This window comes from Elephantulus edwardii, unplaced genomic scaffold (assembly GCF_000299155.1).
Source record: "Elephantulus edwardii isolate Elephantulus edwardi_28Jun2011 unplaced genomic scaffold, EleEdw1.0 scaffold00012, whole genome shotgun sequence".
Classification (NCBI taxonomy): domain Eukaryota; kingdom Metazoa; phylum Chordata; class Mammalia; order Macroscelidea; family Macroscelididae; genus Elephantulus; species Elephantulus edwardii.
In genome coordinates this window covers 5,459,925-5,478,142 of record NW_006399762.1, presented here as the reverse complement: position 1 = coordinate 5,478,142, position 18,218 = coordinate 5,459,925, and the positions used below count along the sequence as shown (strand labels likewise).

Below are 18,218 nucleotides of genomic sequence, written 5' to 3'. Positions count from 1 at the left end.
CGATGAGATGGATTGATTCAGTGACTGGGGTAATGGGGGTAGGTGTATAAGAGACAATAAGATTGGCAAGGGATAGAGCAAGATTTAGGGCTGTTGTATATAGGGTTGCTATGAATTGCAGGTGACTCAATGGCACATAATAACAATAACAACCCTACCCAACATGAATGGGAATAGACTAAAGGCAAAGCACTTGCCAGATTGATGTTGTTACCTGTGATTTGGGCTGGCAAAGTATCTGACCCTGATATTACTCCTCAAGGGAGAAAAGGTTAGGTAAAAATAGATCATAAATGTGAGGAAAAAGAAATAGTAGGCGCAGATAAAGGAATGAATACATGGTTCATGCAGAGAGGAAAATTGAACATTATGCTAATATTTTGGGAAAGACTTAGGGCAAACTTTCTTCAGCTAAATGCCAGAGACCAGAAAAGTGAAGCCAAGATATATTTAAAAGTTTGAAATGAATTTTTTAAGATTTTGACATGAAATATTAAACTTTGTCTATTTATTTGGATGTATTTGATGGATAATGATGCTTTTGGGTTTTTGGCTTCCCACCCTCTTTCCCTCTGCTATAATGGTGAGAGAAAATGATTAAGGTTTTGTGGATTTAAACTATATTGGATATTTAATATTGAGATATACAGGTTGTTGAAATTATGGGACACACTGTAATTTAGGAGAGAAAAATGTAAGCCAGTTGTACATTAATTGGGAAAATTTGACCCAAAAGGATGCTTCTAGTAGTAGAATTTGACACATAATGTGAAGAGCCCCTCCTAGTACTCTGAGTCACTTTTGAAAGTAGACAAGCAGAAAAAGAGAGACTTTTGCAATGAAATGGAAAAGTCTACAACTATGCCTAACTCATGTTTACCATCTGGGTCTACTTGATGAGAGAAAGAAGGAAGCATGAGAATTCTCTTTCTAGGACTTTAAAAGTTAGTGAAGCTATTGAGTATGCTCAACTCATGGTGACTGCCTGGGTCCAATTGATGAGTTAAGTGGGAGATGGGCTGTAATCAAGAGACAGACTGAATTTGGACTTGTTCCTTCTAGCACTGTCCATCTAGCAAGATGAATGAAGAAGGGTCATTGGTTTGCAGAGCAGGGAGTCCTGAGGATCCCAGATGTGGTGACTTGGCCCATGAGTGGCTGAGGTTGAGTGAGGGGATGGACCGGTCTGAAACACAGTAAGAAATGTGGATTCCTGAGTTTGAGGCTGACGTCCATTTGGACCTAACCATTGATGGCTGGGGATGTGTTGACCAGAGCTCAAACAGATGAAAAGAAGATGTTTCATTCTATGAGCTAGTGTTGATTGCTGTGACCTGATGGTTTGCTCTGGACTGTAATAGAAGATGCTTCAGAGAAAAAGACAAGCTTTCCTCAGAGTACTAGTTTGATAGGACTGGGCAAATTAAAACTTGGCTATCTAAACTGGGAGGATTAATATATAAGGAGTAAAGAAACTGGCTTACATATTCGCCTAAATATGGATGATGGTAAGGATAAAGTTGATCCTTCAGATAATGAGAAATAATGGCTAAGAAAAGCCAGAAGGTGGACTGTACTGTTACCCTACAAGTTGGCTTTTTAAAAGCCATTAGAGTTAGGCCCCTCTGGTCTCCAGCGACCTTCACTGCAGACCTATGGTCTTATAAATCAGTAACAGCTGAAGCAGCAATATAAATAAAGCAATTTCCACACGAGGGTGTAAAAATACCAACACTGGAGCAACAGGAGAACTGTGTTTAAGCATCCCGTTGCATACAGCATAGTTCATTGCTCACCAGTTTCTACAAAAAACCCAGCCTGCATACCTATGGTCATTTGAGTCATTCCCCTGAGGGGTCTGAGTCCCTGAAGGACCTACTAGCAAATCTTTGAACCCACAGGACATAGAGGAATTAGAGAACTGAGCCACAGATGGGGCTAGTAATGGAAACTATAGACTTACACAACTGGTTAAGCATTTGGGACTACGTTGACCTGAGGCTTCTCATAAACAATTTGATGTTCATCTTAACAGGACAAATTATAAAAACAAGACACAAAAGCGTTTTACAGATAAAACTACAAAACAATACTGCTAGAAAACAGTAAGAGGCCTAACTAAATGGAAAAATATTCCCTGTTCATGGATAGGTGATGCAAAGAGGTATTGTCAGAAGTACTTTGTACAAAAACAAACCCAACTTAAAAGAAAATTTCTTACCATGCAGTTTTTAAAATGGGAAACATTTGCTAACTCATTTTTAATGAAAAAGGAAAATCTATTTGAAAAAGCAATTGTATGATTTTTTTCCACTGGAAAATGAAATAATTTTTTCCTTACTCCAGAGTCTCATTGAAAAGTGAGTAAAAAAAAAATTGAGTCAAGCCTCACTATTTCTTCAAACAAAAAATAAAAGAGAATTTGCCATTTCATCTACAATATAGACCTTAGTGTAATATGAGCTTACTTTAGTGAGAGTTGACAGCACACATTTTGTTAGTATTTTCTCATGCTTATGCCAAAATTATTTTCTACCAACTTGAAATGAGAAAGGTTTTTGTCTCTCTAGGTTCTGAAAACCTAGATTTGGTAGTCTACAAAAGACTCACAACTGCAATAAAGCTAAACAAATCAAGCACATAAAGAAAACACTTCTTATACACACTGACTGAATCCAAATATTTGTTTCTTTAATGTCACTAGTTTACAAAATTTGTAAAATTTGTAAACTGAGACTTATGTCATGCTTTCATTTGTATAAAATATTTCTATTTTCTTCTAATTTATTTGTTTACATGAAACACTTATGAGAGAAGATAATCAAGGTAGAATAATATTTCCAAAATTAAATAAAATAATTATAAGCAAGGGTTCAAGATGCATATACACAATCAGATCTCCTAATATGCCATATACCTGATATTCGCATGCAGTGTAAAACTTTTAAAATTCTTAAAGTGAATTAAAAGAGGAATATATCATAGATTAGCTTGACTCTAATGTTATTCCGAGAAGCACAAGCTGGCCTCTGTAATCTTTACTCACACATTTTTTAGGCATTTCCCATATCCTTTCTTTTCATTTTGTTGTGGAAAAAAGATATAGAAGTTTTCAATATTAACTATTTTTACATGTACAGTGAGACATGAATTACATTTATGATGTAATACAACCATCACTAGTATTTCCCCAAACTATTTAAGCATCTCAAATAGAAACTATGTAGCAAATTAAGCAACAATTTCCCATTCACTTCTCCTTTCAAAGTCTTATTAACTCTTAATTTACTTTCCTTCTTTATAAATTTGTTGATTCTAAGTATTCCACAAAAGTGGAATAATTCAATATTTGTTCATTTGCATATATCTTATTTTTCTATCATAATGTTTCCAAGATTCATTCTTAACATAGAACATATTATTTTTTATGAATGAATGATATTCTATTGTATGAACAGACCACATTTTGTTAAACTACTAATTAATTTTTAATAGACACTTTTGGCTATTGTGAATCAGGTAATGAACATTGATGTATAAAGTTTGTATTTGCATTTGTACTTTCAAGTCTTTGGAGTTTATATAAAATAGTAGACCTTCCTTACATTTAACTTTTTAAAGAATCAGCAAATTGTTTTCCAAGGCAACTACATTAATACATCATGTTATACTCCAGTTTCTTTATATCCTTACCAGCACTTGTTATTTTGCAGTTTTTCTTATGGTATCCATCCTAGCAAAGATGAAGGGAATCTCATTGTGATTTTAAGTTTAATTTTTCTGATTATAAGTGATTGATGGCAAACATGTTTTAATGTGATTGTTGGCTATTTAAGTATCTTCCTTGGAAAAACATAATTCAAGTAATTTGCTTTTAAAAAGAAGATTATTTGGCTTTTTATTGTTGAGTTAAAGTAGTTCTTTTTGTAATCTGAAAATAAGCTTTATCAGATATTTGCAACCTTTTTAACCCATTTAGTAGGTTGTTTTGCTTTTCCTGATAATGCCCCTTGATGCACAGAAGTTTTACATGTTTATTAAGTTTAATTTATATTTTTTCTTTTATTTTGCTGCTTCCTAACTTCTCATTTCATATTGGTTTGCGTACAAAATTCTTATACATTATGTTTCACACATTCCTTTACTCACAATGTGTTTCATGTGATCATTGCCATAAATTGTGCTTTATAATCATCATTAATCTATGTCTAATATTGCCCCATCTTTTCATGTCCCTACTGGACCTTTCCTAATTCCTTCATCCTCTCCCCTCTCCCACCAAACTCTGAAACCCTATGATTTCCCCCCTCTCCCCATGCCTTTGCCTTCTGTTCTGTCCCTTTCACCCTTTGGACTTTTGATGTCAAATCTAAAAATTTATTGCTACTGTTAGCTGTGGCAAACTTAGTGCCCTACTCAGCTACACCATTCACAATAGAAGGAAATGTTGCCTGGTCTTACACAGTCCCTCTGATTAGTTAGGTCATTGTGATCCATAATGTTTCCACTGGCTGATGTTTTTAAGTAAATAGTTACGCATTTCATGCTAGTCCATCTTAGAACAGAAATTCTCCAAAAACTTGTTCAACATCACAAGAAGAAGAGAGTCTCTACTGAAAGACATAGTTCGAATGAGGTATATTGTCTGAGAATAAAACTCAGATTTCCTACATAAAAGGCAAGAATTTTCACTGCAACATAATTTCCCACCATGAAGATGTACTCACTTGTTTTCTTCTAAGATTTTTGTTGCTGCTGTTGTTAGGTGCCATCAAGTAAACTATAGCTCATCTTGTGTTCATAGCAACCCTAAGGATACTAGATCTGAAACTTACCCTATCCTGTGCCATCTCACCATCCCTGACATGCTCCCATTCATTGTAGCAGTCACTGTATCAATCCGTCTTGTTGAGGATTTTCATTGCTTTTTCTGACCTTCCACATTTCCCATCAAGATATTTTTTTCCAGATTGGTCCCCCCTGACAACATGCCAAAGTATTAGAGATGAAATTTTGACATTTTTGTGTCCAAGGAACACCCTGGTTGCACTTCCTCCAAGGTAGGCTTAATTATTCTTTTGTCAGACCTTGGGATAGTCAATACTCTCCTCCAACACCACAACTCAAAGCTGTCAATTCTTGTGTCATCCTTATTCACTGCCCAACTTTCAAATGTATAGGAGGCAATTAAAAATACCATGGCTTGGGTTAGGCATACCTTAGTACTATTGCTTAGCCCTTTAAATTCTAAAAGTGCTTTCACATATTCACTCCACTTCGTGTTCTTACTACAACTTCATCTACAGATAAGAAAAAAAAAAGTGATTGATACTAAAATACTCTTCAGAGTACTGAAGAGCAATGATGTCAGGCTGGAGACTAAGGTGTGTCTGATCCAGGCCATAGTCTTCTCAATTGAATGCTACACATCAGAGAGCTGGACAATGACTAAGGATGATAGAAAGAGAATGGATGTCTTTAAGATGTGATGCTGGAGAAGAACGTTGGACATACCATTGGTCTGTTAGGAGAACAAACAGCTTTGTCCTGGAGAGGGTGAAATCCGGCTGTTCCTTGGAGGCAAGTATATCAAAGCTTCGTCTGACATACTTTGGGTATGTTGCAGGAGGGACCAGTCCCTGAAGAGCAACATCATGTTTGGGAGGGTGGAGGGACAGCACAAGAGAGGAAGACCCTCGATGAGATGGATTGATTCAGTGATTAGGTTAATGAAAGTAGGTGTGTCAGAGATAGTGCGATTGGCACAGGACAGAGCAGAGTTTAGGGCTCTTGTACATAGGGTCACTATGAGTTGCAAGTAACTTAAAGTAGAAACTAAATCTTTCATTTGCTTTTTAGTGTTTTAACAGTGTGGTTACAGAAAACATGTGTCAACTTACTGTATCATTCTAGCGTCTAAGGTCACATTGCTCTCAACCACACAACATGTTTTCTCAAGGTTTTTTTTTGTTTGCTTGTTTGTTTAGGAAGAATCAAATGATGTTCAATTTGTCCCCTGTCACTGAAAGACTTCCTTCAACATGAATCTAAATTTATTAAAAGTCAAATTTTTGTGCTTCCTATTAGCTAAAATTGGGAAAAAACTAATTAAATAGAATGTAAAGATAGGACAAGAATTTTCAGCAAATTCTATTGGAGATGACTTAACATTTAGATATTTCTCCAACAGATTGTACCCTTGTTTCTGAGTATACAGGAATTTAACAAATTTTCTCAAGAAAGATATTTCAAGCCTTTTTTCTCTCTTTTAGTATTTGAGAGGATATTCTTATTAGGCCATATTTTAATGTTAATGTATTAATCACTACAGAATGTAGGGTGAGTCTTAGTTTAAATAAATTCATACAATATTCCTTTTGAAATCTACATTTAACTTTCACTGGGTAATTATTTTTTGTCTGTAAGACTTTATTTTTCTGCCTTAAATGTCTTTCCATAAGACTTTTTTTTTAGATTTTAATGACAGTTTATAGGGAACTTGATTTTCCACTCATTCATTTTTGCCCATTTTCCTCCCTGCTCCCTCCAAGTTGGCTCTTATCTTTGAAAAAAAAAATCTTTCATTGTTGTACAATTCCCTGCCCCCAGTCCACTATACTACGCAGCTCTTATTCTGCACTGTTGTCATGCAAATAATATCTAATCATATATTCCTTTTAAGCAGTTCTTTCCCTTATCTGTTTCAATGCAGTGTACATTATTTATCCCCTCTTTCCTTAGTTTCTCCGCAACCTTGATATCAATCCTGTTTTATAACAATGGCATTATGCAGTATTTGCCCTTTTGTCACTGAGATATTTCACTCAGCATAGTTTCCTCCATGATCACCCATTTTGTATATTTCATGAGTTTCTTGTTTTTCAGTGCTGCTTTGTATTCCATTGTGTGAATACCACAGCTTCTCTATCCATTCATTTGTTGATGGGCACTTGGATTGCCTCCAACTCTTTGCTATTGTGAACAAAGCAGCAATAAACATGAGTGTGCATACATCTGTTTGTGTGGCAGTTCTGATTTCTTTGGGGTATATTCCCAGCAGTGAAATTGCTGGGTCAAATAGTATTTCTATTTCCAACTTTTTGAGAAAGTGCCATACTGCCTTCCATAGAGGTTGCACCATTTTACACTCCCACCAACAGTGAATAAGGGTTCTAGTTTTTCCACAACCTCACCAGCATTTGTTGTTTGCTGATCTGTTGAAGCTTGCTATTGTTACTGGGGTGAGATGGTATCTCATAGTTGTTTTAATTTGCATCTCTCATAGAGCTAGAAATTTTGAACATTTCTTCATTTGTTCACCATTTGAATGTTCTCTTTGGTGAAGTGTCTGTTCATATTCTGTGTCCATTTTGGAATAGGTTTGTTTACCTTTATCTTGTTGTGGTGCTTGAGTATTCTGTAAATTCTAGCTATAAGTCCCTTATCAGACATGTCATTACCAAATACTTTTTTCCCAGTCTGTGGCTTCCCTTTTTACCCTGTTAGAGAGGTTTTTGGATGTGCATAGGAATTTGATTCTTAGAAAGTCCTATTCATCTATTTTATCCTCTCCTGGTTGTAGGAAGGCTTTTTTTTTTTTTTTTTAAAAAATCCTCACCATTCTTAGTTTGCCAATTTTCTCCCTTATCTTTCCCAGAACTAATGTATGCTTTGATGATGGAGTTCCTCATGTTCATCAATAATTTTCTGTTTCCTCAAAGAAATGAGTCAGCCTGTTCATTCCCCCACCCCCTTACACTAATTTCCCCATCTAATTTATTCTTAAGAAAGTAATTTGACCAAAAGAGAACTTGACATATGTTCCAGGTCCTTTCATGAAATCATATTTACTTTCTTAATCTACACCCCTCCCATCCTATAAAGTCATAAAAAGAAGTGTTTCCTGCTCTTGGAAAGGGAGTTAACTTTATCGTTTTTCTTTTTACTCCACTCAATGGGAAAATTAGAAAAGCCCTCCATGGTTCCTGTGACTCACACTTGTTTTATTCAAACAGAATCTTCCGATTTCTTTTGACTCTATTGGTTCAGTAAGAATGTAAAATTTTTTGTTTTGAATGTTGTATTTTCTTCTGTCTTGTCCTATTATAAAAACAGGGATACAGCAGAGCTTCTAGTTTGAAACTAAATTGTACCAAGTCAAAGAATCAAGTATTTAAGGATCCCTCCTAATGACAACGGGGGAACATATATTACAGGTTTATTGAGATGCAGAATATAGACTCCTGAGAGCTGTTTCTCCAGTTTCATCCCCAAGGAAAGAGTAGAGAAAATAGCTGGATCTACAGATAATGTGGCAAGCCCAGAAAAAAAGGTTTGCTATATAACAAAGACTGCTACAACTGAGCAAATTGGCAGTACCATGAGAGATGGAGAGAAGATTGAGATTGTAAACAATTTCAGATTGCTTGATTTCACAATCAGCACTCTTGCCACCAGCAGTCAGGAAATCAAAAGATGAATTGAATTGGGATATTCTGCTCTCAGGGACTGCTCCAGAGTGCAAAAGAGCAATGATGTCAGTTTAGAGACTAAGGTGCACCTTATTCAGGCCATGTATTTTGCAATTACTTGTGATGCATCAAAGAGCTGTTCAATGATCAAGGATGATAGAAGAAGGATCAATCAATGCCTTTGAGTTGTGGTGCTGGACAAGAGTTTTGAGCATTCCATGGATGACCAAGAGAACAAACAGATTCATCCTAGAGAGAGTGAAATCAAGTTGCTCTTTGGAGGCAGGGATTTTGAAGTTCCACTTCACATACTTTGGACATGCTTCTAGGTGGGACCAGTCTTCAGAGAAAGACATTATTTAAAAGGGTGGAGAGACATACAAGAGGAGTCACAGATGACTCAATGGCATATAACAACATTAGTAACAACAAGATGATAAGGAATTTCGGAGGTTTAGTGATAAGGAGTTTGCTGCCAACACAAAAGTCTGGTTTGACTCCAGACCTTCAAATCCACCGGTTGCTCCATGGAAGAGTGAACAATCTCCTCTCCTACGAATTACTGCCTCTGAAAATCCACTGTAGTGTCAACAATGGGTCAGTTCTGATTTAAAGATATACAACAGTGAAATGATAATAACATTCTTCCTGGCACCGGCTTGAGCTCTAATCCACTTTCTAAATGACTTTTTTTGTGAGGAGAAAGGAAGATCTACGTGGTAGCCTTAAATGCATAATGACAAAATGACATTTCCTGAGGAACAGTCTAGGCAAAGGAAAATATCTGAACTAAGGCATACTGGCAAGAACAGAAAGAAAGGACAATGTATAGAGCTAACTGTGTTCTGTGGCACAGGACCCAACATACTGGGTTGCTAATTTCAGTGTTTGTAGTTTAGATCCACAAGAGGCTCCATAGCAGGAAGACAATCTCCTCATGAAAAGATTTATAACCTCAGAAATCTATGACAGGGTTCTATAAACCAGAACTAACTTGACAGAAGTAGGTTTTAGAGAGATAGGAAGAAGGTGGATTAGGTAAGATCTTGACAGAAGTGTCTGAGTGAAGGAAATATGACTCTATTCTGTGAAATGTGCTGCTGAATTTTGTGGTCTGTTGGGGGTAGAAAAATTAAAAATTATCCCTCGATTTTTACAATTGGGCAAGTAGTGTTATAAGTAAAGACAATGAATTCACTTTTCCAAATACTGAGTGAAGTGAATGCATGTGTAGAAAAGAACTTCATGACTAGTAATTATCTGGAGTCATCAGCCTGTATTTTGCTGTTTAGTGAGCTATGGATTCTCAGTGAGTCCTTTAGTATAACATATGCACGTGATGGGAGAGAAGTCAGTGAAGGAGTGACTGGAATGAATAAGAGGTGAAAAAAGGAATTAAAGATTAGCTTTACAGATGTCAGTGTAGGAAGAATTTTCAAGGAAGTTTAAATTATTAATGATATCAAATGTAAATGAGAGAAAAAGAAAAAATAGGATACAAATTGATCACTGGACTCAGCAAATGAGAAATTATTAGTGCAGTGACAAGAGAACAAAAGGGGAAGTTTTAGAAGTTGTGATTAAAACCTTGGCTAGAAAGTGTGAGTTAGAACATTATTCATAAAATAGCATGAGGTATTTCTCTTTACACATATGCAAAAGAAGGAGGAAATTGAGGTTATTAAACTGATAATAGGTGATAAAGAAATTGTAGAGATAGAACTCTAAGCACTCTTAAGTGATTAATGTCATAAAGTGATGGTTTTCAAACTCATCTCAGTCCTCGTTATTCTCAGCAACTTATTTTACTTTATTTTTAAGGCAAGGCCCTCTCATTTACTACTTTTTAAAGTATTGTAGTGTGTTTTAGGTGAAGATTTACATAGCAAATTAGATGCTCATTTAACAATTCATAAATAAATTGTTTTATGAGAACCCTGAAATCAGCACTCTCTCCATTTCCATTCCACCTGCCCCGTTTTTATTTATCCAGTGTCCCTGGCCCTCCTTGCCTTCTAGTCCCTGCTCCTCCTTGCCTTCTAGTCTGTTCTTTTGGGTAATTGCTGATCATTTGGTTTTGCATGGCTGCTTATTTAAAAGAGCACATTTATCATAAATTACTGTTTATTTTAATTATCCAATCTATATTTGGCTAAAAGATTACCTCTGGGAGTGGTTTCAGTTTCAGGTTAAAAGATTGAATTGAAGAACATTAAATATACTATAGTCTGCCAAAAGAGCAAACAAATCTATCTTGAAAGAAATACAGCCAAAGAACCTTATAGGTATGAAAAGGGGACGGGTGGGCAAGGAGAAAAGTACAATAGTGAATGAATGGAAATCCAAAATCTCTGTAAATGTTCATTAAAATGATTTTTTTTAAAAAAATCACGATTAAAAAAATAAAAAAACTCTAGATTAAAAAAAAAAGTACAAGTCTGCTTTTCCATACCTATAAACATACAATTCTACCTATGTGATCACTCAGGGTGTTTTTCTCCTCATAATTACTGTTGCTGCAAATGTGTTATGTTGTTGTTGTTGTGGTGTGCCATCGAGTCTTTTGCAACTCATAGTGTTCCTGTGTACAAGAGCTCTGAACCCTGCTCTATCTTGAGCCAACTTCATTGTCTCTGACACACCTTGCTCCATTACCCCAATTACTGAGCCATTCTATCTCATCCAGGACCTTCTTCTTTTTTCTCTGTCTCTCCACCCTTCCAAGTATGATATCCCTCTCAAAGGACTGGTCCCTTTTTGAAACATCCCCAAAGTATGTCAGACGGAGCTTCAAAATCCTTGCCTCCAAGGAGCAGCCTGATTTTACACACACATAGAAAGATGGAAAGACAACCAAATAATCTCTGAAGTCATCATGTCAATTCATCTCATTGGGAGTCTTCCTCCATTTTTCCAACCATGATGTTCCTTTTCAAGGACTCGCCTCACCTAACTACATATCCAAAGTATGAAAAATGAACCTTCACCATCTTTGCCTCCAAGGAACATTCTTGGCTACACCTTTTCCAAGACATATCTGATTGTTCTTTTGGAAGTCCATGGAATATTTAGTATTCTTCCCCAGCATCACACCTCAGAGACACTAATTCTTCTTCTGTCTTCCTTATTCATTGTGCAACTCGCTCTGATGTGTAGCAGATAATTGGGTTAGCTTCTGCTAAAATCCATTGGCTCGTGTCTGATCTGCTTCCCAATTCTGTTCTTTCTGTTTTTTTGGATCCCTCCTTGCATGCTAGAGACCTATTCTATACCCCATTGCCATCTTCATAGTAGTCAGTTTCCTCTACTTCCATTTCTCTCTGAGTCAGTTCCGCCTACTAGTCCCTGGGTGAAGCATTCTCATTTCTTACAGTATGCGTAAAGGACAGCAGATTTGTATGTGATAAACATTTCCCTTATTAGGTAGCTGTTAGGTAAAGACATCTACAGAAAGTTTCTAGTTGTCTAACTGTTACACCTTAATATCCACAGAAACTGAAAAGGTAGAAGTGGGATACAGAAAATTAGAGACAATATGAAGTGGCCATAGAAAGATGGAAAGACAACTAAATAATCTCTGTAATCATTGTTAGGTGTTGCAGACTTCCTCTGACTTATACTGGCCATTGCTGTACAACAGGAAAAGAAATACTGCATGATCTTGTCCAATTCTCACAATCATTGTGGTTTTTTAGCCCATTGTTGCAGTCGCTGTTCTGGTTGTGAGAAAGGAAATACAGAACATGAAGAAAATCACCAAAACTTGTCCAAGATAAATTAAGACACTGAAGCATTTAAAAAAGAAAAAAAAATAAAGGGCAATAATGGTATACAGAACAGGTCATCCGGGAAGCTGAGCTCTATGAGGAGGAGTGTGGCATCAGGATTGGAGGAAGACTCATCAACAACCTGCATTATAGAGATCACACAACCTTGCTTGCCAAAACTGAGGAAGACCTGAAGCATTCACTGCAAAGGGTCAAGAACTGTAGCCTTCAATATAGGTTGAAGCTCAATATCAGGGAAATAAAAATTCTCACCACTGTGTCAGTATGGTGCAGTAATTGGGGTAATGGAGCAAAGTGTGTCAGAGATGATGAGGATGGTACAGGATAGGGCAGGGTTCAAGTTGCCTGTTCATAGGGTTGCTAGGAGTCATACTTGACGACATCTAACAACAAAAACAACATCCAGAAAAGATGAGAATCAGATGTTGAAGGAGTGTATAGTTTTCATGCATGTATAGTTCTCATAGAAATGCATGCATTAGGTCTGGGAGTGGAAGTGAAAGGAGGAAAGGGGAAAGAAAGAAGGAAGGCTTTGTTGGCTTCTTATAATTACTAAGAATTCATTGTTCATTTGTAATCTTAAAGATAAAGATCATATTTTCAGAAAGAAGGAGTCCCTGGGTGATGCAAATATTAACATGTTTGACTGCTCGTCTACAGGTGAGAGGTTTGAGTCCACCAGGAGGTGCCTCTGAAGAAAAGCCTGGCAATCTGCTTCCAAAGAGGTTTGCTCAACAGCTCAACACGTTACCATCAAGTGGAAACTGGCTCATAGCTGACTTTCCAGTGGGTTTTCTTTAGACACAGAAAGATAGAGCCCATAGTCCTCTGGAAGAGATGCTGATGTAATCAAACGACCAGATAGCACCACCTTTGAATTAGCAGCATAATTCCCTATAGACAGACTATGCCACCAGAACTCCAAAAGTTAACCACTCAATGGGACAATTAAAACAGACTGTCAAGGATGGGGGGAAAAAAAGAGAGGAAAGAACTGGGGGGGAGGATGGGAAGGTAGAGAAAATAGTGCAACAATGAATGAATGGAAACCCAAAATCTCTGTAAATAAATGTTCATTAAAATGAATAAAATTTAATAATAAAAGTTAGCCACTGACAACTTGGCTGAGTGTGTTCAGATGAGAACCAAGAAGATAAAAGGCAGAAGTTTATACTTGGAGAACTGAATTATCAGAATCAGAAAGCTGGTATTGACATGAATAGAATTAGTGTTTTGGGTGCATGAATGATGACAGAAGCAGTGGACTCTTTGGGTGCATGAATGACTTCAGAGAATCGTGATCCGAAAGAGAACCACCCGCTAAATTTTGTATAATCATGGCATCAACTCATTGGACCAGGCTCCAGTCCCAAGGCCCACCCAGGTGTCACTGTTGTTGTTATGAGCTGTTGAGTTAACTACAATTCATAGCAACCCTATCTATGCACAATAGCTCTGAATCCTGCTCTCTCCTGAGCCAATGTCACTGTCTCTGACATAGCTACCCTCATTATTCCAGTCACTGAGTCAAACCATCTCATCCAAAGTCTTCCTCTCCTGTGCTGTCCCTCAACCCTTCAAAGCATGATATCCTTCTCCAAGGACTGGTCACTCCTACCTACATGCCCAAAGTACAATGTATAAATATTTTTAAGTGAATGGGGAAGGAAAGGTGAGGGGTAAAACGTGTAACAATGAATGAATGAAAATCTAACTTCTTTGTAAATGCTCATTAAAATCACAATTAAAATAAAATATTATTAAAAAACACACACACACAACAAAGTACGTGATACAGAGTCTCAAAATCCTTTCCTCAAGAGAGCAGCTTGATTTCACCCTCTCCAGGACAGACCTGTTAGTATGTTCAACACTTTTCTCCAGAACCACAACTCAAAGGCATACATTCTTCTGCTGTCATTCTTGGTCGTTGTCCAGCTCTCTGATGCATAGGAAGTAATTGTGAAGACCATAGCCTGGAAGAGTTGCACCTTAGTCTCTAGACTGACATTGCTGCTTTTCAGTTCTTTGGAGAGGTCCCCAACTGCAGATTTTCCTAACGCAATTTGTCTTTTGATATCCTGACTACTGGTGCCAAGACTTGATTGTGGAACTGAGCAAGCTGAAATTGTTAACAATCTTGATCTTTCTCCATCTATCATGTTGCTAACCAGTGGGCCCAGTGATGAGAATCTTTGTTTTCTTGATGTTGAACTTCAATCCATACTGCAAACTACAGTCTTTGACCCTCTGTAGCAAATGCCTTAGGCCCTCCTCACTTTCAGCAAGGAAGGTTATGTCATCTGCATATCATAGGTTGTCAATGAGTCTTCCTTCAATTCTGATGCCAAACACAACCTCACCTCGTTGGCATGCTTCTTCCCCCATATTTGCTTTGGAAGGTTCTTCCATTTGTGATGTAACTTTCTAACAAATCTATCTTACGTTTTTTGGGTTTTTTTTTAACTTTCACTTCTGACTCCTAGACAAGGAGTCAGCCATGTATTCTAACAAATAATCCTGGCCTACACTTCACTGTTCCAAGCACTGAAATCTTCTCTCCCAACAAACCCTAAAATTTTTGTACACTCTTCTAGCTTGGTTCTAGTCTCTTCTATCTGGCACAATTTCTTTGTCTGTGTGAGAAGGGAGAATCAGGGCATTGGCCACACGTTAACCAACACAGGTTTCTGACATCCACAGGGTCACTATGAGACAGTAACTGGCCTGGTTTTAGAAAACAAATAAATTATAAACAGGAAACATGACTATATCCTGAATTGATACAACACTATTTGTTTACAAAATGAATAGTCAGGACATATAACTCAGAAAAAATGTATTCATAAAGCAGATGAGTGAAAGAAAGAATGAAAGAAAGAAAGAAAGAATCAGGACATATAACTCAGAAAAAATGTATTCATAAAGCAGATGAGTGAAAGAAAGAATGAAAGAGAGACACACACAGAGACTCTCAAAAAGTTGAGTTGCCTTCAATGAGTGATAGACCCACAGGCCATTTCCCAGTCATTGCTTTTCTGAGGTTTAGAAAATTCAGGAACCTCCATTAAGAGACAGATACAAATTTATGACTACAATTTAAATACAAATGCAAATATCTGATTAGAGAACTAAAAGCTTCATTATATAACTCTGGTGGCACGGTGAACAATGCATTAAATGCTAATTGAAAAGGTTGGGAGTTTGAATCCTCCATCTACTACCTGGAAGAAAGATTATTATAGTCTCCTCCTAGAAATACTTAAGGGAGCTCTGGTGGCCTTGAGATAGGAAGCTGCTCTGCAATTTCAAAGGCACAATTCTAAGCCACCAGTGCTTTGTGGGAGATGAGTGGGCAGTCTCATGCCATTTACTGTCTTTGAAAACCCTCGAGAGAGTCCACTATGGTTCTGACGTGATGGCACAAAGCAACAACAGAAATACAGCCTCAGAGATCCAATGGATAGTCTTCGTGACTTGAATTGACTCTGTGGTAGCAGGCTTTGAGTGTGATTAGCTCCACAATAGATCTGTCTCATCAAGATTTCTATAGCATCTCTGTGCTTAACTATATAAATTTTTTACAATGTGTGTCAATCACTATAGAAAGAAGTACCAAGGCAGTATAAGTGATCTAATATTTTTGCATGAGTCATACTTTCAAATCCTCTTATATTTGATGTAGGGTGTTTTTTTTTGGGGGGGGTAATATTTAAAGACTAGCCTTAATCTGGAGGTCATCACATTGTAAAAGCATATGCTGTCACTTAAGATAATACATTTGTAAAGTCATCCAGAAATTCCTAGTTGGAGCTTATCCTTGGCTTTTACTTGCGTATACAGAGTATCATAGAAAAAAATTCTGAAACAAGAGGAAATTAAAAAACAGTTTCTTTAATAAACACAGCCTTGGTTTTTCTTAAAACACGAGCATCACTTGTGCTGATTTTTGTAGCTCAATTTAAGAGGACTTTAAACTGCCAACTCCTAGTACTACCCAAATTATCACTGCATGAAACATTCTTTTTAGTGTATGTTCTCTCTCATTTCCCTGTAGTCACTGCTGTCTGGTATCACATTTTAAACTGGAAAGTGCTTTTTGATGATGGGTGTCTTTAGTAACAGGAAGTGACTGAGTAAGAGAAGTTTTATACTGATTCACTTTATCCTCTCAGCCATCAAGGAAGTAGTGACTGCCTGTAAATGATTTGAAAACTGTTCCCATAAATTCTTCATAATGAACCAGCTATTTAAGGGCTTACTGAGAAAAATCAGAAAGAAGGTATTTTCTTACCTTCAGAGAACACAGGTTTCTATGACTTGATATGGTCTCTGGGCAGACACCTTTTGGACCAGGAGAGGCATTCCTCTCAATTAGATCCCGGATCTTATTATCTAGCTCCATGCTTTCACATCTGCCGGGAAAGAAATTAGAAAGTTCTAGTTTACAAAGTTAATATAAATTATTCAGGGTACAGGGAGTTTGTGGATGGTGTGGAGTTGTCATTTGTGTGAGGTTAATTTTCTTGAGAAAATCCAGCTCTCTAATCTCATTTTGTTTTTACCAGACCGTCATCAGAGTACTTTGGCAGAGTGGTGGAATATAATTGTCACTTCCTTGAATATTTATGCAAAAGGATAAAGATGACGCAGATGACTTCAAGAATTTTCAAAATTTGACAGCAATAATAATAAGGCTTAAACACACACGTGAGTCAGGTGCTTAGCATACATTTTCTTGCTCATTGATCACAAGAATTCACTGAAGCAGCCATTGCTTTACAGCCCAAAACACTTAGGCCTAGAAGATTTAAGCAATTTTCTATATTATGTAAGGCCAAACTGCTAATTATTAATAGGTCAAGACTAAACAGGTCTATAGGCTTCTTCAGTAGCACATTTTCTGTTATTTGCTTTATGCTTTCAGTTATTCTAAAGACAAATTTCTAATCAATTATTACAAAGCAGAAAGATTCTATGAAAGTCTACCTGGCAACTGCTTGAAAGAAAATCTAATTCAATTGCTTTATTTAGCTGGGAACTAGAGAGAACTGAGTCACATGACCACTAACTGATAATGCTGAAGTTCAAACCAATTCATCTGACTCAAATATATTTCCCCCGCTCCCTTTATATCATGTTGGTATGATGGAGAAATTCTGTAATTCGAAGGCAACTCTCAATAAAATGCATCTCTTGTGTGATTTTTCATCAAGTATTTATTTAATTTTTTTTGTCTGCCTTATTACTTATCACTTTCTAAAAATAACCTCTTGGAGTGTAGAGTATTTCTTTCCTTTTCCCCAATTGTATTTTTATTTTTTCCAAGTTAGTTTTTGCATTTAAAAAATGTTTTTAAGTACAGCAAACCCGATATTTGCCAAGCCAACATTTTCATGTGTGTGATTCTGTGAATTATTTGCATCAATTATGTTGTGTAATCCCCATCACTCCATTTGTTGAATTTGCCTGCTTAATAAATGCAAATTGTTGTTAGGTGCTGTTGAGTTGAATACAATTCATAGTGACTCTCTGAATAGCTGACCTGAACCCTGACCTATCCTGTATCATGCCCCCCCTTATAAATGCATATAACTGATTGCATCAACAACAGAAACAACTGATTCAAAGTTGTCCAATGATATTTTCTTACACACACAGACAGAGCTGAGAATGAAACAGATGGGTAGAGAAGCTGAAATGAGAAATAAAAGAGCCATGGCAATTTTTTAGTTTTGAAAAAGCTGTTTCTAAGGCCTTTCTAAGAGCCTTGGTACTGCAGTTTATGGAACATTATATATTGATCTGTTAACTAAAAAGCTACTCTGTGGAAGAAAGATTGTCAGGCTCCTCTCCTAAGGATTTACAGCCTTGAGAGGTAATGAGAGGATTGCCATGAATTAGTATTGACATTCTTGTTGATATGTATAGTCAGGTTGCAATACCTGACCCTCCAATA

At 36.8% G+C, this 18,218-nt stretch overlaps 1 protein-coding gene across 1 annotated transcript in view; it reads right to left on the bottom strand.

Annotated features, from left to right (window-relative positions):
* The window catches only part of TNIP3 (TNFAIP3 interacting protein 3), a 188,672-nt gene that overhangs the window by 100,815 nt on the left and 69,639 nt on the right, over positions 1–18,218 (bottom strand). The window contains exon 3 of the mRNA XM_006881132.1: positions 16,554–16,674. Within this exon, the coding sequence (XP_006881194.1) occupies positions 16,554–16,674 (121 nt within the window). The remainder of the gene's footprint in view (positions 1–16,553; positions 16,675–18,218) is intronic.